Genomic DNA, 27,097 nt, shown 5'->3' on the forward strand with positions numbered 1-27,097 from the left:
CTACTAAAAGGAGAGTCCACTTGACCACATCGTGGATACAGAGTTCCAAAGTATCTGAATAAAACTACTGCTCTGAGGGAGTCTAAAACTTACACACTTCCAGGAGTCCTGACTGCAGTGTCAAGCCTCTTAAGCGTAACAACATAGGAATGAGTCAGACTCAAAAGTTTTTTACATGAATTGAATTTCTTTTCAGCTGAAACAGGTTTCTATGGTAGCAATCATGTCAGAAGTTATTCCCCATGGCTTAAAAGTGCCGGGCAGCAATGCCTCTAGCACCTACTGCACTATATTCAATCAAGGAAAAAACACATGCTAGATCCAGATGACAGATGCACACCATCAGCCCTGTTCTCTACCAGACTTCTTAAAATGGCAAGGCTAAGCAGGTCTGAAAGTTACCCCAGTGCAGGAAATCTGGCCAAAGCAGATCCCCCAAATGCCTTAATATTTGGGGGTCTCTTAATTTCAAGAGTCATCTGCATCTTGATGCCTGTTAAATCCTGTGGGTGCATTCTTCATCAAGGATGGGGTTATCTATTCATGGGATTGTCTATCCTGACTTAGAAGTCTGATTTCAGAAGTCTGTCTCAAAAGTCAGTCAGACTTCGAAATCTAAGCTAGTAAACTTCTTTTCAAAGAATAAGCATTAAACTATCAAAAATTCACAAAGAGAGCTGGCGCTTTCGTCTCTGTTGAAAATAGTATTATTAAACCTAAGTACATCATTACATGCATACAGAGCTTTGGAAATGTTGCCATCAGCAGTGTAATACTTAAAATCACTTTCTCATTAAGGTCAAATATACTCGACATAGTCCCTGGCTGACCCAATGAAAGTAACTTAACTTTCCCTTCACTCACTATGATATAATCCTCCTACACACAACAGAATAATTTTATATTAAATCACTATCATTAATTTGTACTAGCAATATGCTGAGACACTCTACACAAAGGTGTAGTATTTCATTATACTATATGGTATGAAAGCAGAGAATAATATTGCTTCTCTCCAAATCTAAGGATAAAAAAAGAGGCAATAAATTGTTAGGGACAAGTCATAGACAACATGACAACATGACAGATAATTGGCTTTAGCTACATACTGCATAATCAATTTTCTTGATAAATCACCAGAAACAAGAAAAGACAGACATCACAGCCACCTGGGCTGCCAAACAAAGAGTAGTCCAGGGGAGAGCTGAATAATATATGTTCATACAGTAGCATTTAGAGCCTTGTGGGTCTGTATTGCATTGTGTGTACTCTCCCTCAAAGCTTCTATTGCTAACTCTCCTTTACAGGGCCAGCAACATGCTACCTTTGGGCATAAGCTGGCTTTTCAGTTTAAACACTCATTCTCATTTCCTTTCTCATCTTTACGTAGAAACAATGTCATGAGTTTAAACAGAGGAAATGTATTGCTCCTTTTCCTGATTCACAGTAAACTCTTCTTTTTAGCAAAATGACTGGCTCTGAAACTTCACTAAATTGTAAGCAGGAAAACAAACAAACAAATGAATGGTAGAAACTTGAAGGATAACTGAAATTTATGGGAATTAAAACTAAAATATGAAAACAGTAGCTAGTGATGTTAGAAGTTAAAAAAAATGATTCCCAGAATAAGAAATTTAACCAGAAAGACCTCAAGATTTCACTAATCTTTTACAATGGAATAATACAACAATTGATTAAAAAATGTGTGCAATATATAAGTGAAAGAATACTGCACAAAAATAGCAGGGAAGAACATATAAAAACTCTATTATTGAAAGGAATATGGGCTTCCTGATAGGCAGGAGAATTAACAATCCTGTTTGTGTTAACGAAGACCAGGCAACAGCAGTACATTCTTCTTTAGCCCACCAAAGCTCCAAGTGGAAGCTTGATGCATTTCAGGGGTAGCGGCAAAATGAGAGTCTGGTGAAACCTATGCTAATTAGACTCCCTTAGCCTGCAGAACAGTACAGCTGCTGCCAAATTGCTCAGCAGCTTACTATCCCTGGCTCATGCCAGCTCCCAAACCAAACGTGGGAATTGCTTTGGGTGACAGCTAGTTGGCTTGGGGATAAATTGTTCTGGGACCCTTTTAACAGCTCCCTGCTGTGGACAATCGAGCTCCAGGCCACAGGGAATATCCCGTTGTGTAACTGTAGCTTAGAGCCAAGGGTATCCTTCAATACTGCACTGCTTCTAAAGCCAAATTAAACAAAGACCAGGAGATCCTTGCCTCTAAGGATAGAACCAGATAGGATACAACAACAAGAAAAAATAGCTATGTGCTTCCCTTCCCTTTCTGGGTCAGGACTACCTGAGCAGCATTGTGCAGGTACACCAGCTAAAGGGGTGTCTGCCTACACAGCGTGTGATTCCCAAATTGCAGTGTGAGCTGTCCGTGTGGCTGGCGCAATAGAAAAATAATCTGCAGATGGTCGTCGTAGCATCTGGCTGGGATTTAGGACTAAAGATGTCTTGCAGCGGCTTCCTTCCCCTGACTTTCTCTCCTTGACTGCGCGAGGAGCTCCTGGGAGGGCTTGGCCTAGCACTGCCACCCTCCTCACTCTCCTGCGGGTCTTGATCTTGGGCAAGTGGTTTTGGTCAGGCCAAACAGAGTTCATGTGTAAGAGGAGAGCAACCACATTTCCTCTGCTCACAGCTGCAGAGTGCAAGCTCTTGTGGGCTGTGGCACCCAGAGATATAGTCAGAAGGAGACCTTAATCTCCAGCGTGACTCTGGAGAGATAATGAAAACACAGAGTTCATTAGGGGTCACACCTTCACAAAAATGCAATTTTCCCTGAGACCCCATACAAGCCCTCTTTGTTTCTCAGACACACTAGTAAATGAATAACCACAGAAATGTCTCATTTTTGTCATGAGAGAATAGGATATTTTAAGGGGAGATCAGGAAGTGGACAGGTTGATATGCCTTCTGGGATACGTTTGGAAGATTTTGGACTAACTAAATGATATAGATACAGGTCATATATTTACAGTTCCCAAAAGGGAGTTAGAACACAAAACAATCCCTGAAAACCTGTCTCCTTACCCTGCAAGGCATGTTTTCCTGGCAGAGGAAACTAGAGCTGTTGCATGCTGAAACTGTCCAAGTGTATGCCACCTGGACGAACAGTCCTGGAGCTGAAGCTTAAATGAAATCTTCAAGCTGTATCACTTTAACAGCTGAGATGTGTACTCAAAGCAGTCTAAGAGCGGAAGATTAATGAGAACTTTATGCTGCTTGTGAGCAGGAGTTCATAAGACCTCTCCTCCTATAGAAGAAAACAGTAAAATCGTATTTAGGAAGTAGGTGCTCTCCTACAGTAGCTCCTAAGGACAAATATTGTTCTTATGTGTGAGCAGTAAGTCTGTTTCTGCTGACTAATTCACAGCATTGAAACTCATTATCATTTCCAGCCTTTTCCTGCCTTTTGGGGAAAGAAATGGATCTACCATGGACTAACTGTGACTGTAAAATTCAATTTCATACAGGATATGTCATATAGATCACGTTATATATCTCAGTTTAGAAGTACTAAACAAGTTATGATCTCTTAGTCCTATTCTTAACCCTTCATCTGCTTCATTTGGATTTGGATTCTGAGTTGAAACAGTGTAAAAGTGCGTTATAAAAATAACGAAAGACTCTCAGCGTGACAGCATAGCCTGGTGTCAGATTTGGAGGCTCCCTTCCAGCTACAGTACATGTCATTTATGACAAATTGTATTCTTTTAAATAGCCAGGCAGGTATATCACATATTGATTAACTTGATTTAATAGTAAAGAAAACATCTCAAGAATCTTTTGAGAAGACTGTGTTTAAGCAATAGCTGTCAATCAAAATTGATCCTGGATTGTTCTTCAAGATAAATACTGACGTTTACCTAATATTTTAAAATCATTTGAGCTGAAAAAGTGGTTAATTCTTTATCAGTTTTCATCTGCTTACATAAGAAATATCAGAGATACTATTTACAGAATAAATAAAACTGTATTATGAAATTTGAAGATGATATTTGAAAAACAAAACTAATTTAAACACAGTAAGGGTTCCTAATAAAATTTCAATAATGATACTTGTCTAAAAAATGCTGAAACTAAATGGAAACATAAAATTCTTTTTGCATGACTGTAGGAATAAAGGGACTTATCAGTGTAAGCTAGAGCTAATAATATTGCAGTAATTTTCTAATTATTTTGCTTTAGCAAAAACAGCAGATCAAAGAGACAAAGTGCCAAATTTTCACCTAACAAAAAATGAACAAAATATAGTAAAGGCAATAGGAAAATACTGATTTAATTCAGAAGAAAATGTACATTATTTTAAGAGGCACTTCAATCAGTTTTGAAATCAAGTAAAGCTTTTTTCACTATGTACTCAAGCTATTTTTATTCTTTTCATAATTTTGTAAAGTGGAAACAGTTCTGCTCGTATTCTTGTAATCTCTTCCCAAATAAATTCTTGCTGTCTTTTTCCCCTCCAAGGATCATGGCCTTCAAGAGAAGGCACAGAACTAGCTCATGAAAGACGTTATTAGTGATTTACTAGGGAACACCAGTATCCCAGTCCATGCTACACATCTATCTGTGCATCCACACTTCAGTATCTTCAGTTTCCCAGCAGATTCTTTTTCAATTCCATCATGCAGCCATTCATAACAAATCCATCTGCTATTCAAACACAGTATTAGTTAATTCCAGAAATCATGACAAAATTAATGGAATTTTCTTAATGGTTTTCTGACCCTCAGCTGGGTGATGTGACTTTAGAGAAGACAGAAGTCTGGTCTTACTTGTTACCAAAACCACCAAGTAAATAGTTGTTGCATACAGATTTTGACTGTGTCATCTGCCAAAATCAAACAAGTACATTTTAGAGGCAAGTTGATACTTAAAAAAATACTCATAACATATGCTTGCTTCAGGAAGTTACCAGTCTCAGAACATCCTTTGTGAGTTTATAGACCCCAAAACTCATTGATTGATTCAGAATGCTAATGTTATGCTAACTTAATAGCATCATTTTATTATTAAAATGAGACTATGTCTTCACAGGAATTTTTGAAATGAATAGTTTAAAAATCCAGAAACTATTTTCTTTACATAAAATTTATCTTGTGTTCACTATTCATTTTTCAGAATTACATTCATACGACACTCAGAATAGAAATAGAGACAGAACCAGACTAATCCAGAGAATCTACAGAAAACAAAGATCTGAAATGGATTATTTTTCCATTTGTATAAAACTTACCACAGACTTAAACAGTTTGCTGTTTAATCCTAAGTGCAAGAATAATAAAGCCAAGAACTCAGTCAACATGCATCAAAACCAAGAAATCATGGTAGTAAAACTTGTTCATCATTTATCTGGGAAAAGATACCTATATAGAAAATACACGTTTAAGAGAGAAAAAAAGTTAAATTTGTCTAGCAGAACCACTTTGTTTATAGAATTTGCCACTAGTTTCCTTGTTTGCCACTAGCTTCCTTGTTTCTCTCTCTTATCAGCCAAACAAATTTTAATACTCTCCATAGAAATGCCCAAGAAAAATATTTAGGATTACAGGATGCCTTTTTAGAAGTATCTTCATAAGGCTCCTTTTTGCTCATTTTTCCTTAAATATATGTTTCTTTTTTATCTTTCTGTTTCATTTTTAAATATTTCCCTTATTTCAAATCATCCATCTCTTCACACTTCCTCCCTTACCCTATAATTATGCCTTACTGTATAATTACGCCTTTTACTATCTAAAATACAAGCTGGGAATAATGGAATAAGAAGCTAGTTGATGCTAATAATTTGATATCGTTGGTCTGTAAGATGTGTAATACAAAGGAGAGACATAGATGGATTCAACGTACATATTTTACATACATACAAATAGATATAATGAAGATTAGACAACAAATAACTGATGGACAATGAGCTTGCCTAAAGTATTTTTGTGCTTGTTTTATTTACTTAGAACGTCATAACAATTTAATCAGAAAAAGAAAGGAGTTGCAAAACTTATTCTATCGCTACCCAGGTAATATTTTATAGACTTACTACATACGAATGAAAAAGCAGTGGTGCAATTCAAAGGCCAGGTGAAATTCAAATCCTAAAGATCATATGGCCCTTTCTAACTTATTGTAAATATAAACTAAATTGCCCTGCAGCAGCATTAGAATGTACCTGTAACACTGGCAGGAGAGTTGCTCTTAATGAATTTCTTTTAATGATCCATCATGATGATTCATGGCTCCTCAGATGAGGAAAATAAATATGCTATATTTGAGATATATAGTTTAGAGTTACATTACAGATTTTTTCTTGGCATTTCCTTTGGGAAACCAAAATCAGGTTTTTATCCTTGCATTAGTATAATATTTAATCATTATTGTATAAAGCTTTTATGCATTTCCAAGCTGATGACTTCCTTGAGGCACTGAGGAAATTCAAAACATAATATTTGGTGCAAGCTTTTTCCTCTGATCTGTCACTTGTAATATTGGTATGCTTTCCAATTATTTCTAACTCCAGTCTGCTGTAAGCATGAAACAAGTTGTTAAGTAACACTGACCTTTAAAATTCCTTTTCTTTCTTTGGGCATGTTTGTTTCTTCTTACTGGACAACTATTAGCAATTTAATAAACCAGAACTATTGGCTGGGGAAACAATTACACCAAAATTTCTATCTCACCACTCACAGTGGAATGTACATGTATGTATATATAATTACAGTAAAAAGGCTCTGTTAGAAGAGTGCAAGAATATCGCTTAGGTAGTATTACCAGGATTATGGCTGTCTATAAAAGCACTTCTTGCACACAAGCCATTTTTATACGATCATTTCATGCTTCTTCCATTGGAATTCACTGTAACTTCTGAGGGGGTAATGCTCTGTCTCTCTTGCCCTCCCTCAGCCTCTGGACCTGAAAAATCTTTCCTATGAAAACAGATGCATTTCCATGAAAATTTTTCATTTCAATGATTTGCTTTTTTTAGCTGGAACAGCTGGCTCATTGAAAACTTCCTTCTCAGCTCTACTTCTCATCTGTCTGAGCTTCCCTCCCTCTCCCCGCAGCCACCAGCTCCTCTGGTTCCCAGTGGTGTCTCTGATGCTCCTCCTGCTTCTGGCCTCCATGCCTTAATTCCTAGTTACCGTGTCCCCCCTCCAGCCCTAGGCTGCCCTTCTCAGTCTAATCTTTCCTTCCCTTCCAGTCCAGGATTTTTCCCCCTTGCATCAGAGAGCTTCCTGCTGTGCCTCTCCCAAGTTGGAGCCAAACTGCTGCTGGCAGCAAGAGGAAGAGTCCCACACTCATGCCGCAGCCATGCACCAGTGTCGAGAGAGGCCAGTGATAGAGACACCCCAACAATAAAGTACTTTTGAGCATTGATCAACGTTAATGTTAGCAGGACTGACGTTCTAGCTCTAATCTGATTATGTCACCTGGCAAAGGGCTTTGTCTTAGAGTCTACAGTGATCTGAATTTTAATTCTGTGAGTAGCCATAGACAGTAAGAGTAGAAACAGATTTTAAGAGTGGGAGCTTTTGAAAGTCTGTGGGGGCTATGTTATCCTCAAAATTCAGATGTTCTTCTCAAACTCTAATCTGCTGCTCTTGTTACAGCAAGCAACCACAATACCAGCAGTTACTGCTGCTTTTTTTCTATTTTGAGTAACAGAAGCTTTGTATTATGAGATTTATATTGAAGGAATGCTGTTCTAAAACAACAAAGGCAACTGATCTGTCTGGGTCTCTGTCACACATACAGTCCTATCTTTCTTCTGAAGAAGAATTTAGATGCATTTACACAGATTATATTTACATTTTTAGAAGCATAAATTCATCCTCTGCATTTTACATCAAGTTTGGCTGGAAGCATATTTACCTCAGCTACACCTAAGCTGGGGAAAAGATACACTTCCCAGTTGCTGGGTTAAATCGTCCCGGCCACATCCCCACTTAAATCAGGGTGGTTTATATCTGCAGCCATTGCTCCCAGGGAAAGAGCACCCAGGCACGTGGGCCGGGGGGAGCGGCAATGCCCTCTCACTACAGTCACCAGCAGCAAACGAGACCCGCAGGGGGAATGCAATAACCCACCAAACACTGGAAGTGCGATTTCAGCATAGCCCTTATGTTCATATTCTTCACAAAAGCAATGCACAGTTTGCCACTCTCTGAAGGTTTAGGACCAGGACAGCACTGCTAAACTGCTGAACATCAATATTAAAGGTAAGTAGCATGAACATGACTAATATCGAAGCTTTGGGAACTAGTTGTTCACTGTGAGTTTGTGCGTGTCCTTTTACACTTTCATTATCCAGTTTAGGCATACATTTTCATAAAAAAAAATCACATTTCTACATAGCTGCAAAAAAAAGTAGATGTGGTTTATTATTTATTATTATGGCTGCTCATTCCTAATATGTATATTTAACTTTAAAGTCATTTAGAAGATTCAATCAAAACTTTCATTATCATCATTAGTAAAAAAACCCAGAATATCCATAAGCTCACATAAACTTATGGTCACATAATTATTAATTAGAAATTTCAGTAATCCCACTTTGAAACTTTGAATGATCTCTAAATTTACATAATTCAAATAACTGCAACTTACTTGACACTGACGCTAAAAGTATATTTTGTACATTAGAATATTAACACTAAAGAATACTTGATTGCTTCATAAAATGATATTCTGTTCCATCAACTATTTCTATATATTAGGAAGCAAAAAAACCCTGTAATTTGCTGCTTCTGTCAGTTGAAACCCACCCAAATACAGAATTTGAAGTTTCAGCAGTTAGCTTAAGGATTGAAGGATTCCTGGAGATCTACACAGAGAAAGAAACAGCTCCTGAGCTGATTTTCTTTTCACAGTAATTCTTCAGCACCAGGACATACATTTTCCTACCCTAAGCCACTCACTTACAGCAGAGCCTAACTTTATTAGTACATCTTTCTAAGTCTGTAGTATAGAAATATTGCAGAAAGAAGAAATTCGATCACAGCTTGCAGATACACTGGTAATGATGTGGCTTGCTATTTGGGGAGACTTCATCTTTCAGAGGATTGAAAAGTATTGTAAACTTTGAATAATGTTCCTTACACAATAACTAACTGCTTAGATTGCCAGGAGCCAGGCAACATCTTTAGTAGTTATCAAAGTAAAAAGTAATAGTTTAATTGGTTGCAGAAAATTAAGCCTGTGATTTGATGTACTGATCAAGTTGTAAATGATCCAAGTGGTTCTTTTTTATTAAAATTAGAGCTGAAGATGTTTAGTCTGATACAATTAATTGAAATATCAGCATAGTATTTAAAATAAATGAACTAACAAAAAAGCTTATGACTAAGAAACGGCTAGATATCCCAAGTAAACTAAATCCCCATCTCAAATGACAGTTAGCACTTTACCTCAGACTTTCACTGATCACAGTGAGTGGCAATTATCCATGCCTTGCACAGATTAAAAATGACTTTACATTGTAATACTAACAAAGCACAGTTCATGACAGACATGTGGCAAAAACAGATAAATAAAAAAAAATAAAAAGGATTTTCTAAATCCATTTAGGCTTATGTTTGCCAAGTAGTGCATTAGTAACCTTTGGAGGATAGTTTCCTCCAGTGTTAGATTGGCAAGGGGAACAGTTTTGACCTTTGTTATTTTTGTTTTGCGTGTTTTTTTTCTTTTTGCAAAACCAGTAAGAATGCTGGGATGTAAAGTCCATTTGGTTTAAGTCGGTGTCAAAGTGAATACAATTCCTTAAAACTGAACTAAATAGAGTACATTATTAGAAGTGGATGAGGACTTAGACTGCTAATGGCTGCAGCAAAGAGACAAGCTCCCTTTCCAGTCTTCTTAACTCAGTGCAAAAAGTGGTCAGGTAAGCTCAGCAGTAATGCTGGGACTAGAGTAGGAGGATAGACCAAAGGGAGAAGATGGCATTCTTTTATTTTCACAAAGGAATAACAGCCTTTGCCACATGAATCATTTCTACGTCATTACCAATTGGTGGCTCTTCTTTTGTATCTCTGTTTTCTAAGACAAATGCAAATCAAGGAAGATTCATCCCTGTGAAGGTGATGGAGCAACTAATGCTGGAAACAATTTCCAGACACATGAAAGGCAAGAAGGTGATCGGGAGAAAGTCAGCATGGATGTACAAAGGAGAAATCGTGCTTAACCAACCTGATAGACTTCTATGATGAGATGAGTGGTGTGGTGGATGGAGGGAGAACAGTGGATGTTGTTTACCTTGGCTTTAGTAAGACTTTTGACACTCTCCTGTAACATCCTCACAGACAAGCTGATGAAGTGCAGGCTAAATAAGTGGACAGTGAGGTGGAATGAAAACTGGCCGAACTGCTGGGCTCAGAGTGTTGTGATCAGTGGCACGAAGTCCAGCTGGAGGCCAGTCACTAGTGGTGTTCTGCAGGGGGTGATACTGGGGCCAGTTCTGCCTAACATGTTCATTAATGACTGGGATGATGGGACAGAGCACACACTCAGCAAGTTTGCAGATGATACAAAACAAATGATACAAAAAGGAGTAGCTGATACACCAGATTGTTGTGCTACCATTCAAAGAGACCTCAACAGGCTGGAGAAAAGGGCACAGAGGAACCTCAACAAATGCAGATTCCTGCACCTGGGGAGGAATAACCCCAGGCACCAGTACATGATGACTGGCTGGAAAGCAGCTTGGCTGAGAAGGACCTGGGGGTCCTGTTGGACAAGTCGAACATGGGCCAGCAATGTGCCCTCACAGCAAAGAAGGCCAGTATCCTAGCTAGGCAGAGCGCCGCCAGCAGGTCGAGGGAGGGGATCCTTCCCCTCTACTCAGCCCTGGTGAGGCCACATCTGGAATGCTGTGTCCAGTTCTGGGCTCCCCAATACAAGAGAGACATGGAGCTACTGGAGCGAGTCCAGTGAAGGGCTACTAAGATGATTAAGGGACTGGAGCATATCTTATATGAGGAGATGCTGAGTGAGTTGGGACTGTTCAGCCTGGAGAAGAGAAGGTTCATGGGGATCTTATCAATGTTTATAAATATTGGATGGAAGGATGTAAAGAAAAAGGAGCCAGACTCTTCTCAGTGGTGGCCAGTGACAGGACAAGAGGCAATGGGCACAAACTGAAACATAGAAAATTCCATCTGAACGTAAGAAAACACTTTTTTACTGTAAGGGTGGTTGAACACAGGAACAGGTTGCTATAGAATATCCATCCCTAGAGACATTCAGAACACAACTGGACACAGTCCTGGGTAATCTGTTCTGGATGACCCTGCTTGAGCAGAAGGGTGGACTAGATGATCTCCAGTGTCTCTTCCAACCTCAGCTACCTGTGATTCTGTGATATCCCAGACAAGTAGTAGCTGAAAGCATCTAGAAGCATCACTGTGATCCAGAAACAACTTTGCTATGCCTTAAATCTCTGCTGTAGAGTTATTTCCTCCCATCTAGTGCATATACTAAAATATCAGTACAGAGGCAAAACACTAGCAAACCAAAAGAAAATCTGCTCTCCTTCTACAAGTATATCTTTATACGCATGAATTTCTTTTAAAAGTCAAGCAACAGAGAGCTCTGTTCAGATCTAGGTTTTTCTCCTGTGGTTTAAAAAACTCCTTACTTAAGATGTGGTTCAGGAGCAGAAAAAAAAAAAAAGAGAAAAACAGTTGGGAAGTTTTGTAAAAAGTAGAAAATGCTAGGTAAGTGCTCCTCCTCTGTACAGCTCCTTGCATAGAAGCACATGGAAGCTGGATTTAGACGTGGCATGAGATGAGAAGGGAGAAGGTCTCCTATGATGAACTTTCTTTCCTTTGCTCATGGAGATCATGGATGAGCCTGAGAGCTGGACATTTTGATCTGGATTAGTAGATGGACATGGGCAGTGCTCATTCTTATTTGCTGAATTGCATATGTAAGGCATGCTTAGAGTATACCTACGCAATTAAGCCGTACATGGGACCACAATCGAGGAATGCTAGCTTAAAGTTCCTGGGTATGTCATAGCAGTGGATCTGCTCAGTAAATTTGTCTATCATCAGTAAAGTTGTCAAGTAGCATGAAAGCTCTCATGAATGTAGGCTGGCTTCTCCTGTAGTCATCTGCATCCTCTAATCTTCATCTGTATGATTAAACCGACTCCTACAAAATGAAACTGTGATTCTGTGATAATGTATTGATTTTCAAACTGTTTCCTCTCTGAGGATGCAACAGATAAGCTCCTATAAATTGGCATGCTGTAGCTGGTAATAGATCTAACCATATGGTATTATGTCTACTCCTAAAGCATATTAAAATCAAAATTAAATGGTGTGGAACTATTTAGATTTCATCGGAGAACCATTCTTTGTGAATTGCTTGTTAACACTGCTACGACCCCTAATTCCTGATTTCCTTTTTGCAATTTTAAATCTCTCAAGTCAGGGGAATGTCATTTTCCAAATGACATGGAAAAGCGTGGGAGTGTTTGCAAGGCTGTGCTGGGGAAAGAGCACTGTGCACATAACAGTGATACCAGGGGTGTGTGTGGTCACACACTTAAGGACTAGGACACTATGCTGTTGCTAAGACATATGTTCACCATTGACACATTTCCTCAGTTGCAGCACACTACTGCTATCTCTTTCTACCTTAGGATTTAACCCACTTGGCATGGCTGGCGAGACAGCAGGTCTGCCAGCTAATTGCCTCACATGAGCTCTGGAGCAGAGGCAGAAATGTTGAGCTGCACAGTGTGATTTGCTGGCCCTGTGGCGGGAAACGGGAGATGGAGGCCAAAAGATTAGTGTCACGCTCAAAATGTAGGACTTCACAGTCTACGTATTTGGCACTGAGAACTAACTGAACCTGCTTTTCTGATTGCAAGTTTATTTGTTAATGAATTAATTCATAGACTTTGAACAATGGCGTTTGGATAAAAGCTTGAGAAAAGAAGCTTGCTTATAATTTTTCTTTTTCCTCGTGGACAAAAATAACACTTCTATGTGCCAACCGGGTCTGACACTTTAAAGTATCAGGAAGGCCAGGAAGCCTTATCCTGAAGATCACATAGAAAAAGGATGTAGCTTTAAGAGGTAGGTAACTATTTGGTAAATACTTGAATCCTACGAAGGCTGAAAGAGAGCTGAAAGAGTTGAGCAGAAAGCTCAGGAAGCTTTCATAGCTCCCAGAGAAAAGCTGCAAAGTGAACAGGAAAGCTCCTCCATTTACAGCAAACTGTTTATTTTATGATTTCCTGCTTGTTTGTAGATTTCTGGTGCTACCAGTAAACAAAAGCTTAAGAAAAGGAGAGCTGGCCTGATCCGGGGTTGCAGACCCAGGCCAGCAGTCTACAACGATTTGTGAATTAAATAATAGCTGTTTCAGCATTTAGTTATATTCAAGATTCATTTGGTCTTAACAGGGAAAATTTCAGCCAGAGTCACAGTCAGAGTACAGAGAAAATCTTCATTCACTCACCTACGTGACAAATCTTGGCAAGGCCCCATATATAAATACTGTAGTACTATTTCACGCACTACCACACTACTTGCCCTAGGCAGTAGGTTAAGAGAGGTCTTCCTTTCCTGTTCCACATATGAGACAGCTGCCTGCCAACGGCCTCATAACAGGTTTTGCTTATGTTTCCCGAACAAGTGCCTCAAAGCTCTCTGTTCGCATAAATTTTTCAAAAGTGGCATGGACACGTATTTAAACCTGCTTTCTGTAGTTTCAACTTATAGCCTCTATTTAAAATGGTAAGTAGTCTAATCTTCCATGAAGTTGCAGGTAGTATGAACTCAATTTAATCCCGTTCTTTTTTAGAAAACATCTGTTTTTGGTTAATGCTATTTATAAATTAGCCTTTTTATTTTATGTCAAACAAACAACTGTGTGAACATGCATTCAATGGACCTGAGATATTATGAACTTAGGAAAAAGAGCTGAACCCTTGTAAAAAAGAGGGCCAACTAAGCAAAAAGAAGGAAAGTTGTGAATATTGCTACAGATATGTATTCTTGACTAAGCAGGAGAATTGCAAGTTTTGTGTGGTGCTTTTCATGCAGTAATACATCCCTACCCAAAGAAAACATGAAAATAATTTGTCCTATAAACTGAGACAAAAGTATTCTGCTGAAATGAATTAAAAAGTGCAATAAAAACAAATGGACAAGTTAGACATGATCAAACATTATATTACTTATCAACAACATAATTCATTGTTATACTCTATGCATCACATACTAGCCTTATCTTTTTCCTTGAAAAAGTTAGGCATCCATTTCTTTTAAATATTTTTGGAATTAGAGTTTTAATTTATAATTATTTTCAGGGTTTTGACTTTTTGTTCCTATGTTCAGCAGCTATAGGTTTTTTTTTCCCCCTCTCAGGCTCAGAAATGTTTTTCCAGGATAGAAAAAATGATTCCTGCTTCAGTTTATCTGAAAATAAATGCATTTGGCTTAAACTTAAGGAAAAGAACTTTCTTAGCTTATTCACAGGAAACACCTCACAGAAACAAGCCAGATTTGATCTTTAATAGAAAAAAGAAGTATCAGAAAAGCACAGAAAGTACAGTTTCATTCTCATTTAGGAGAAAAAGAAACATGTTGATGTTTTAAGGTATGTGTATTTTATCAACGCTTTCTCTCTCGCTTTGTAACCTTCCCAAAGAGTCTGTGAGAGCTTTTGAAACTGATTAAAGCATCTTAAAGATTACTGATGAATGAAAAGCAGCAGTTTTAAAAGATACTGCCTAACAGTGGAATTTGATAAAATTTAGGTAAGTTGCTATTTTCCTACAGAACTGCTATATGAAATATGGCTATATATGCTATATGCCTTGTCTACAGCATTAAGATGACCATCGATGTTTATGTTAAAAATTTACACACATTAAATTACATAACTACTAAAACATATCTATCTGAACACAGCTGCCTGAATCACCTATGCTGGTATTTAAAAAACCCCTGCATTTCTAAACTAATTACTATAAGACTTATGACTAGCTCTACCAAGAATTCCTGAAGGTGTACAAATGTGGCTTTTCAATGGAAAACATAGCAAGAACAACTGGTGCTGCAGTAACAAACTGCATTGTTTTGCATTTGTTTAAAATTAAATAATTAGCTTTTTTTGCAAGGGTATACTGTGACATATGTTCTTGTTTATTATATAGAGCAATTTTTTTTTTTTTATGAAGACTTATGTTCTGCTACTTATGGTCATGGGATTAGAAAGAAAAAACTGTTTTACTGAAAAAACGCAATTACTAATACCTGCTACTATCTTCTTTTTCATTTTGCTGTTTACATTTTTGCTGTGAACCTTAAAGAGCTGTGAAAGAAAGGAATCTCAATGCCCCTATTTTGCAGAGACTCAAGGTCATGCAGCCACTGCAAGTGGACCTGCATACAGAGTTGCCTGCCTTGGTTCTGACCATCAGCTTGCCCTGTTTCCAGACACCAAGGAATGGCACAGAGACACCAAAGTGTGACAGGCTGCTCCATTTAAATGACTCTACATCAATCCGTAATGTTCATCCAGGCATACGAGAATGCATGTAAACTTTCAGAGTATATTTACTGAAATTACTTCCCCTGTCTTCTTAACAAGAAAGAGTTTTTATTTTTAAAAGATAATGCAACTGTATAAAGTCACTGGCTGTTTAAAGGCTAATCTATAAAATCAATACATATATATAGAAGGTCAAGGTTTGGGATATCTTGCATGAAAGACCGCAAATCTAGCATTAAAGTGCCTTTTATTATTCCATTCAATGATACATAAGGGAAGGGCACAAACTGTAATAGTGTATTACTCTTGTCTATAATACTGATTTCTCACTCAGCTTCTCTCATGTAAAGAATTTATAATAATGAGAAATAGAAAACAGAGTTTTTGTGGGAATACCGATAAATTGAGGCCTATAATGAAGACTGTGGACATGTACACTTTGCACAGCAAAAGCAGGCAAATTAGATTTTTTCATTTGTGGGAAACTGCCCACAAAATTACACCTTGAAATCCATAATTTCTGAGTTCATAAGTTTGAATATATTCCAAAGTTTCTTCTTGATTTTCAGTTTTATTGCAAGCTTTGCAGTGTATTTTTATTATGTAAATCAATGTACTATACACTCTTTAAAATGCCCTGTTACATTTGTTATTAATAACATTAACAGATGTTATTTAGGCTCAGTAAAGCCTTTGTTTCCATTTAACCTATATGTCTCATGCACAATCTACTCTATGTTTCCTGTGCAGTTTTGGCACCTCAGTTCTGTTTCTAGATCTGAGTACTTCTAAAAACATATTTTAGGTCTGAGATTAAGAGCCAGAAGAGCCAAATCAAAAATATTGTGTCTCTGTTTGACTAAGTAACTGAGTTTTAGAAAACTGTATGCAATGAATTAATGCCATGTCATTAAAATGCTGAACCAGTGCAATTTGAACTGACTGGAAATTTTATGCTTCTGACAGTAACCTCCAGTGAAAAACAGGAGAGCAAAAAAAAGTCACAGTCTTAAAAATAAATATATAAATAAAAGTGCATGTTCAGAGCCTTCCTTTTTACAAAAGGCAGAAATATAAGCTTGTGCAATTCACAGTACTTTTGGGAAACCAGAGAACATTTCAGAATAATGTAGCCGATTAATTGAAAAGTTATCATGCACTCCAACATAGATTCAACTGTAGATTCGACAGCCTTAATGCCAGTTATTAAGACTTCTAAATGGTTCATACAGTTAATTATGGGTTTGGAATTCAATGAAATAAAATAAATGGTTTAATTAATTTGCTTTCTCAAATATACAAAGTGCATTAAATTGTTACATTTGCGTATTTCTTCTAATTAGCGTAAGGACGATCAATCATAGCAGAAAAGTGTACCTGTGAAGAAGTCTAAGGGACTGGGTTTTATTCAGTAATGAGTGGTTATCTAAACGATTCCTAATCACCAGGGAACTAGAGGATTTAGGAACTGATAAAACAATTTGCAAACTGCTTCCCACTCCCATTCACATTTGTATCTTGTTGCTCAGTTTTTGGGTGACTTTTTTCATTCGCAGTATTTCTCAGAACTGAAGCTGGATCTGCTTTTGCAATTGCTGGAAGGCCGCAGGAAGCTCCTGCTGCCCCACCAAGGAGCCTGCGAAGCAGAATTCTCTTCCCTTCCTGTCCTGCCCCAGAGCGGCAGGGCAGGCAGATGTGCAGATTCCCCTCTCCGCTTCTGCTGCAGGCTTGGTGCAGGTGGGTGCTATGTAGATGTTGGTTCAGGATTATATGCTGCTTCCAAAATGGATTCTTTTGGATCTGACAGGATTTTCCATCATTATTAACTATAAACTCTAAAATCTGAAGCTGATCTGATGAAATTAGAAAGAAATTCGAGGAATTCAAGTTAAAAAAATCATCAGCACGAGATGAACTTCTTTCACTGAGAGCTCTTGGAAGCATGAAGTAGAACAAATACTGCATCTCCTTGTCAGTATATTGTAAAAAAGAATTCTCTCCAAGTCGCAGAGACTGACCTGATGAAAACTTTTTTCCTGGGGAGCAAATTTTCAGAGAAGGAGTGTAAAGTGATCGGAAAAATTACAGACCAGTGTACCTCAACTCTGTCTGAAGAAACCAACCAAGTGTGTAATTAAAGATGGAACAACAGAGTGCTTAGATAAGTATAAGTAGGAAGGATCAAAATAACACAGGTTTTACATAGGAAGATATCATGCCTTTCTAAACTCCTAAAAGGGCTTTTAAAATTTAATCAAATGCTACTGAAAGACAAGCCAGTGAATATACAGCATGTTAATAATGTATAGGAAGTTAACTTTTTGAAATGAGGTTGGTAATAAATGAATATTGGAAAAAACCCCGAACACAAAAAACATATTTTGTTCTAGGATATAAACAGCTAGAGTTAATTCATACAGATAACTGATAATCATTTTCCCAACCATTTAGACATAGCATTCCATTAATTGTTAATGACCATGCATTAGTCTAGCTAATTTTAAACACAAAACCTAGATTACATGTCAGTCCAATGAGCTACAAGTGTGAAGCTTATCAAGTCCTGAGACACGTCAGAGGTTGAATGTGTGCATTTTTGTGTTTTTTCTTTAATTTAAGTTGAAGAACTCCTCCCTAGTAAGTCTGATATGACCTTCTGAAAGACAAAGCTGATGATAGATAAAATTTATTCTTTTCTGGAAAGGAAATAAGTGAGTTCTTTCTGTCTCAAACTGAGGACTCAACAGTAGAGCTAAAGGACAGGATTTGAAACTTGTATCAACTTCATTAGAAAACTTGCATTTGAAGAAGCATGAAACAATGGGATTCACTCTTTCTTTAATTGTTCTAACAGAAGCAGCTTTTACTAGCTTTTCTTATAGAGACTTGACAATAAAGTTTTTATTCTTGGTTGTGAGTTTTTTTTACACTTTTGTTGATTTTGGAAAAAATAGACAAATCACCTTTCTAACTATTTGAGGAACTAGGTTTAGACAAAGGGTAGTATCATAACATTGTCCGTTTCTTACAAGGTTGAGAAGGTGACAGTGGTCTTCAGTTACACGAGTATAATACAATCAGGTTCATATTACAAAAATGGAGGGAAGTACTTATCGCTGGTATGCTATGATTTTTTCATGATCAGAATTCGAGACTGGATCTGAACCATCTCCTGATTTTCTAGTAACTTATTACTTCTTGACAGATTTAAAACTGTTGTTAAAGAGAAAAGCTAATATCTGTGTTTCCACTGCTGAAATGTCTACAAACATTAGCACCTTTGCGGGTGCAAGTATTGCCATGGATTCCAGCTGTTCACATACCTGAAGCTACTTGCTAAGATGGTCAAGGCTTAAAAGATGGTTCATTGCACAATCCATTGTATCCATCTGTTTGCCAGACTCAGAGAAAGAATACCTCTTTTGCAATGGTTAGTTACAAGAAATGATCTTGAAGGTTAAGAAACGGTTACTTGATGTAGTATGGTATTTAAAAATTCGAAATTACAATTTTTTATTTCTCTCTTGGGAAGCAAGTCTTATTCTCTTAATTCTTTTTAGAATAGCATCTATTTTCTCTCCAGAAAATTGCAGACCATGAGGAAGAACTATTACATTTAAATTCTCTAACATAAGACTGAACCATAAAGCTATTCCATGTATATACTGAAGTAATTCTAAAAAAGAGAAATCAAAACTGTGCCTATTTTGTATCAACACTAAGAGGTGAAAGTGAACAGTAAGAAGAGTTAAGTCTTAGGAGTTAAGAACCGGGTTTCTTGTGCCCATTATACAGTGAGAATCTAAAATTAGGTCTCATGACCACTCGACGATGACTTTGGGTACAAGTAATTAACAGCAGTAAAAGCATGTTTCACACCTTTTGTGACTAAGCTGTGTTATTTTCTCCTGGGAAGAAAATAAACAGTAGCTTTAAATAGGAAAGGTTTTATTTTTAGTGTATGTACAATAAATAGTGAAATCTACAACGCCACTAGCTTTTTTATTAAAGACGGTTTGAAAATTCTTGTTAGTTTGTGGAAAGATTTCAGAGAAAAATATTAAAATCTAGTCTTTTAAATGAAATGCAAGATTTTTCACTGTTATCCAAACAGGAATTTCATTTTCCCCTATTTCAAGTTTGGGAATGGTCTTTAACATCTAGTCTAAGCTGCTCACCTAACCTGTTTTATTTTGATTTTATTTTATTTTCCATAGAGGGAGGACAGACTAACTTCCTGGCAATATTAAATCACAGTAATTTTACTCTTAGCTATTAGTAATTGTAAGTATATTGCACCTGTATTTCAATTATATGTTATATCTTTAAGGAAATTAAGGTGACGAAAATGTTTATCCAGAACTTCTCCTGCCAGTTCTCCTATAAACATGATAATCTTTATCCAGAAAATGTTAGGGTAGAAAACATAAATTATTAAACACATTACATGATAAAAAAGTAGTTTCTATGTAATTCAGAGCCAGTTTGTTCTTAGTAGTACATCCCAAATTCCCATTACTGTTTCCCCATTAATGTATCAAATTCATTTTTGGTCCAATAACTTTCCATTTTATCAACTGTATTACTAAAAAAAAAGATATATGACCTATTATACTACAAGTGAATAAACTGCTTCTTTTGTTGACAAAATAGATTTCTTATTCTCTTTCATCAGCTGTACTGACTCCTCCCTTCTTCCATTTTAAGTCAGGGGATACATTTGTTTAAGCAGGAAAAATGAAATTACCTTCCTTCCAAATTTAGTATAACACATCTTTATTCTGAAATTCAATTTAGAACAAAGTTAAGTAGAATAAATATAGCCTCTCAGTGCTTTTCTCATTTTGCCTGGTGTGGTTTTACTGATATCAACTGACAGTAGCATTGAGCTGGGAGGGAAACGAGGTAAACTCAGAGGAGCTGTGAATATATTATCATGGTCTTTATTTAGCAGAGCCATCAAGTCACACAGAAAAAGTAACAGTAATACAGCATTTGGATAGGCTGAGACCTCACTTGTAGTACAATATTCAGTAATCCTGAAATATATCATATGAAGTAACCTCAAAATGCACAAATTTCTGTGGGCAACAAAATATCAAATTCACATAATGAGGCTTTGCATTTAAATTACACAAAAATCCAAGATTTGTAGAACATACATTAGGGCAGGATATGGTCCTTTGAATGTTATTCTCAATGCTCGTACCAGCAGCAACCGTCATCTGAAAAAAGGGGGCAACAGAGAGTCTGCTGAATGGAACAGAAGTTTGTACAGTGCTACAGTATATTTAAATTACACCATGCTAATAAGATGAACGCTCTTAATCATCATTCAAGCAAGCTGATCTAGCGAAAGCGTGGCTCAACTGACACCCACAGAAAAAATTGGAAGTATTGTTACATACAGAGAAAACCTGCTGGCTTGTGAGGGGCTGGAAACGAGGAAGTGCGGCGCTGCTTAGCTGCGCTGTCCTTGCCCTCCGCAGAAGGGAATGGCCAGGTGCCCAGCAGGGGAGCAGCAGCGTAGCTCCGGGGCGGGCTTTAAATCGAGCCGTCTGCGCAAAGCAAGAGGTTGACCCCCTTGCAAGGAATGAAGAAAGGAGCATCTCCTCCCCCAAACTAAGCTACTCTATGGAGAGCAAAAAAAGGCAATCTGTTAGGTAGAATTTGCTTATTAAATTAATAAATTTGGCATACCGCCTCAGCCATTTCTACTGCACCACACGATCATAATACTGGAAAAATAGTAGGAAAAAAGCTATGTGCAGTTAAAAATCTGGAAGTTCACTCAGCTTCCTGAAGAACACATTTTAGCATGAGAGGCCATTTTCTCTCCTTTTTCATCACTTGGCCATTTCTTTTTGCAGAGCCCAAGCTATGACCGGCTCCGCTTTAGCGAGGCCGTGGCTAGTAGGCTACCTGACCTGCTGACGTTTCTTCCAATCTCAGTATTTACTTCAGAGGAAACGAACAGCAGGGATTTTTTAAAAGTTTTAGAAGCAGTACTCTTTCAACCAAAAACCAGCCCTGTACTAAACCTCTAAAGGATTTTTCCCATTGCTGAAAGCAAAGAAACGTACAACGTTCGTGCCAATTATAGTCGAGCTTCATCATCTCTCAAAGGAAACAGTGAACTAAGCTGTGCTTCTGTGGCTATACACCGCTCCGTTCAGTAAACGGGGCATTCAGAAACAACATAAAGACAACACCTTCTCATTCCAGTATTTCTAGTAGCACAATATAACATTTGAAAAATGCAACATATTGCAAGATGTTTTATAATGACTTTATCATTGTTACTTATGAGAACATAGGTTTAAGTTCATGACTTGGGCAGTAAACAAAAGTACGCACATTTTCAGCATATTTAGTAGCAGCCACAGGCATATATGCAGCTTCACCTATGCACTAACCTCATATTGCCAATACGCTTCACGCTGCAATTTGTAATACTTTTTAAATATTTGAAAGAATTTTAAACTTTCAGTGTTTTAAGGGAGAATTGCGCTATTAGTGGGAAAAAAGAGCACATCTTGAATTTTAAACAAAACTTTCCATATTTCTATTCTGGAAAGTTCTTAACTTACTGATCTCAGATTTCCCTTCTTTCAGGTCACATTCTTAAATATTTGAAAACATTTTAATGAAGATTTTGTATTGTTTTTATAGCTAATTTCACTTGATAGAAAGTAGCTAGGTTTGCAAAGAACTTCTCCATGAAAAGCAGCTTCATAGTCAACTCATAGATCATGTTTAGGCAGATTTTTAACACCACTGGTGCTCCAGAACTTTGCAAGGAAAACACAGCCCACATTATGTCAGCATGACACTGTTTTAAATAAACAATACTTCCACACAAGAAAATACACACATTATATACTTTATCAATTCATCATTTCAGTCTTAAACATCTTTCTTTAATATTAGTTTAACTCTTAATAAATTTAATTTCAGTGTTTACAGACACATATCCACTAAAGAAATAAATTCACTGAAGCAAACACACTTGGATTAATGTGTAAATTCTTTATGTATTTTTCACATTTTTAAATTTATGTACATATCAAATGTATGATAATGTTTTCTGACAATCTTGTGCTTTTGTTTGAAAAGCTGTTTTTTTACTGTATACTTTTGACTGCTGCATATGCCCTCTGTTTATTAATCAGTCTCTGCTGTCCATCACTGTTCTAATAGCACTAATCTCTGAGTATCTTTAACTACATTTTTCAAATTAACTTTTAAACACATTTTTTCCTCTCTTCCCTTGTGGAAAAGCATTTTTTATAAACCAAAAGAAAAATTGATGAAAGGTTTAGAATGACTCTAGCAAATGATGGGTCTAAGGTCTAGTATTTTGGGACTCTTTGGGGCTAGCACAGGAAACTTTACATAAGTGGAAATGAGAGATTCCTGACCTTTCATGCTTTCAAGGCATTTCCTTCCAGCCATGGTAATTTCATGGACTCATGGTAGCTAAAATGCCAAGTTTAAGAGAATGGAAATTAAAAAAAATTTTTTTTTTAATCTGTGTTTTATTTGTAAAATTGCTTGTCTTTAAAATATGTATGCTACATAATATTCATCTTATTGTCATATGAAGATTTACTGGCAGTCATTTGAGATACTCTGCATAACTGTTCATGGATTTTGTAAGTAATGCAGCAATTCCCATCTCATGCATGTTGATTCACATATTTATTCCATTCAAGAATGAATATAATATTATAGCATCTACTTAGTATTTTGTAACCCTAGTAACTATAACCTATTAGAATTAACATTCATGGCACTTTCTGTTATGGTTTGGTCTTCCTCTCCAGGAAAAAGCATAAGCCTTAAGGTTTATCAGAGGGGACAACAGGGTCAACAGGGAGAGAAAATTCCAAAAATGAAGCTCTAGAACATGCCTATATTCTGGCTTGGGGTGAGCACTCCAGCTAATATTTGCTTTGAACCACACACACAGGAGCAGATTCTCTGCTATATCCCAACTGGTGGATCCAGAAATGTTTCTAGGCTCCTTCTCCTCTCTTTTTTTCTTTTCACATAAAGGAAGCCTCACGTGAGGCTGTGGTGCATCTGACAATATTCTCTGCAGTGCAAAAAGAAAAAGCATCTTCTGCAAAACAGCCCTCTAGGTGAGCACACTGCAAAGCTACACTGCCGGGAGTTTCCCAGGCTGCATCAGGTCATAACCACGAATAACGGACCACACGGGCACAGAACTGGCCTAGGCTTCACAGCCGGGTCGGAATGCTGCCAAGCATATCTAAGACTGCCATTTCAAGTAGTCTAAATAAAACAGAAATAAAGCAAAGTTTTAGCTAATTCTGTAAACCTGCCAGAAACAACTGAAAATTCAATAAGTCTACCATAGTCACAGTGTCTAATGTGGGTATCCCTGAGATTACACCATATAGCAACTGTGCCTTTTCCTCTGGTTAGGTATAACCGTTTACCATCCGTGCTATCATTTTTAATGGCACTTCCAAGTGACCTTGCTGTTCAGATCAGATGAAACAAAATACATTTTTCTAAATACCAGCAGCATTACAACCCAAACCTTCTTAGCAAGTCCCCAGTCAAAGCTACGCTAAAGCAGGAATTCCTGCTCTCAGTTATGCTGTGAGCAGTACAGTGCTAATTTCAAGGCCATGTCCAAAATGACGTGCATTCAAATTTGCTGCAATAAAAGTCAGTTTTCATCACCAGTGGTGTCCAATGCTGTTGACAAACTCAAAGATAGTCACTGATAAATCTAGTTTTTGACAGATTGAAGAAACCAGTGCAGAACCTTCCTCAATTCTTTGACCTTTTTTTAACATAGGTATCTGACAGTTGGGACCTGCTTACTGGAATGATAATGATAATTTTGTTCTTGGAGATAAAAATTCTCTCTCACAACACCACCTGGTGTTTCTTGACAAGACTTTTGTAGTAACCGGTCTCAACCAGTCTTAAATCATTCAACACAGTCCAAAATCCTATTTAGGTATCTTACTCTATTTTAAATTTTAGTTACACATATCGCTTAGTGAAACTAGGCAAAATTAAAAAAGAACTGTTTTTCCACTCATGCCTGTGTGTCATTTCTGTGAGGCAGCTTACTCAGGTCATGCTTAGAAAGCCATCTTCAATAGTCTTCAACAGTCTTCAAGGCAAAAATCCCTAAAGGAAAAGGGCAGTTACTATCTTTAGAGCCAGTCTGATAGAAGGTATTCTACTGTTTACTTGGGTGGTGGAAAACAGAAAGATCACCTCCACAATACATATGGGTTAATAATTCAAGAACTTTATGTTTCAGAGGGAAATTCACTACCTATTCTCATTAAAAGTCAGAAATACCATAGAAAGATCTCTGCCACAACCATCCCAGGACACTTAGACTAGGAAATCAAGTTCAGCTAAATGTAACTTGAAAAAATAAGGCCTATCTTATGCAATGTCTCACGCACCTAACATTACTACATCAGTAGGCAGCACCTTCAGCTCATGTTGAAACCAGTTTAATTTATATTTCCTGATAACAATATAGATAATACTAACTAGCATTTGTTCATTGTAACTCATCCATTTATGGAATTCATTTTTTCCATGCATTTGTGATGTGCATATATCATGGAAGCATTATACATACATGCACACAAACGTACACTAATTAGAATCCATAACTTTTTTTTCTTTGAGTGATGGACTAGGAGCAATACTAAAAAACAAATATTCTCCATTAAAATTGAAGACCATAACGTAGTTACAGCATATCATGGTGGCACGTTGCACCATAGATGAAGCAGACATCTGTGATGGTATGAGTCTATTTATTCCACTAACTTAAAAAAAAAAAATCATCATGTGAATTCAGACACAAAACAGATTCTCGGACGCCATTCATACAGCCTGTTCTAAAGAGAAAGAGAAGTGTGATCCAGATGCCAGCAGAGGGTACTATAATAATCTCAGAGGTATATTTAAATTCACAAACTACATGCTGAATGCCTTTCTGTAACAGTTATCCCACCACTGTGCTCTCTTTTATGGAAGAAAAACATCAAAACTTGACTGGACAGGGCCCTGGGCAACCTGATCTAGCTTTGAAGTCGGCCATGCTTGGAGCAGGAAGCTGGACTAGATGACCTCCAGATATCACTTCCAACCTAGGTTATTTCTGTCTTTCTTCAATAGTAAATGGTATTTACCACTGTTCGTATTACAGTAGCACCTAGTGTTTTTATTATGCTGGATCTGGTACATATATAGAAAGAAAGACAGAGAGAGCACTTTCTTAGAAGAGGAGGGAAACAAAGGATGGAGGATGGGAAGATTTATCACCTTACCTAGTTTACACCTAGATAACTTGGATGCAATTTTAATCATGAGAATAGCTGTAAAGACACCTCTGTGTTTGCCTGAGGTTTTAGGTGATTGAAAAGTTTGAAGTGGGGCTTCCCTGGATAACTTAAGGCAGTCTGTGACAAACAAGAAGGGATTTCATGCCTCACTTCATTGCCAACCTCATTATGAAAAAATTACATGTCCTTCTTCTGCGGCCACCTCAGAGACTCACTGGCTAAGTCTTAAACCTGCATCTGTAAAGGCTGGCTCAGAAGGCAACGAAGACAATGGCTGCAGACACAGTGAAGACCAAACTTGCCCGTCACGTACGCAGCATGTTTTTGGGAAAGGACTGGCTGCAGCCTCCCAGACACAGGGGATCACACTAGTTTGAGGTGCCCCCAGGCGACTCAGCTCCCAGCACTCTGGAGGGAAAGCAGGCAGAAGGCAGACCATGCTACGCTTGCATCTCTTCAAGAGGCCGCTCCTTCTGTGTGACACAGGCGAAATGCGGGAGGACAATAAATTTAAAGGATGCATTTGAATCTCTCCTGACTACTCAAGTTGGGGACTTGACTGGCTGAAGAAGTTGGCATTTAGTTTGGAAACTGAGCCCAGCAGGTTGATGCACTGAAACTGTGCCCTTCTGCAAATCACATATTAATGTTACAATCTCAAACTGAAGAAAAGTAACTATAATTAACGTTCAAATTTCAGTAAAACACTAACTTCTGGCTATACAGTAAAATCATGACTCAAAGCTTCTCCCTACCATTGAGATGCAACCTATATGAGACTTGCACAGTGTGCAAGTTCTCAGTAAAATCTGAAATCCTACTGCTGCTTCTTGAACAGAGACGCACAGCTATCCCTGAAAAAGGAGTTTTGCCCTCTTAATGTATCATCTAGCAAAGAAAAAAGAAAAACCTCACTGTAATTTTCTTTAACATTTGTACTAGCTAACAACACTTTATGATATTTTATTACTTTTCCAGAAAACATCAACAATAACCTTTTCACTAAATCTAATGCTTTATATTGCTCCATCTTACTACCAGCTGCCTTTAGTATATCAGGCTTGTCTTTGTGAGAGGCCTCATATCTGTAGCTGTCAGGGGGCTGTCTGCAGAAACTGGTCTTCTACTGTTCAACCAAAATATACAAAAACATTTTTTCGATGAGGGAAGAAAAATATTTTAATATACGATCCTTGTTAATCATACTTTACCATTCAGTTCAC

At 37.5% G+C, this 27,097-nt stretch overlaps 1 protein-coding gene across 1 annotated transcript in view; it reads right to left on the reverse strand.

Moving 5' to 3' along the window:
- The window catches only part of LOC112977984 (liprin-alpha-2-like), a gene marked incomplete at its 3' end in the record, with an annotated part of 232,580 nt that overhangs the window by 40,153 nt on the left and 165,330 nt on the right, over window positions 1–27,097 (reverse strand). The window contains exon 3 of the mRNA XM_026090976.1: window positions 20,682–20,744. Coding sequence (XP_025946761.1) covers window positions 20,682–20,744 — 63 coding nt within the window. The remainder of the gene's footprint in view (window positions 1–20,681; window positions 20,745–27,097) is intronic.

The sequence above is a fragment of the Apteryx rowi genome, unplaced genomic scaffold (genome assembly GCF_003343035.1).
Source record: "Apteryx rowi isolate R43461 unplaced genomic scaffold, aptRow1 scaffold_889, whole genome shotgun sequence".
In the NCBI taxonomy this organism is placed as follows: Eukaryota; Metazoa; Chordata; class Aves; order Apterygiformes; family Apterygidae; genus Apteryx; species Apteryx rowi.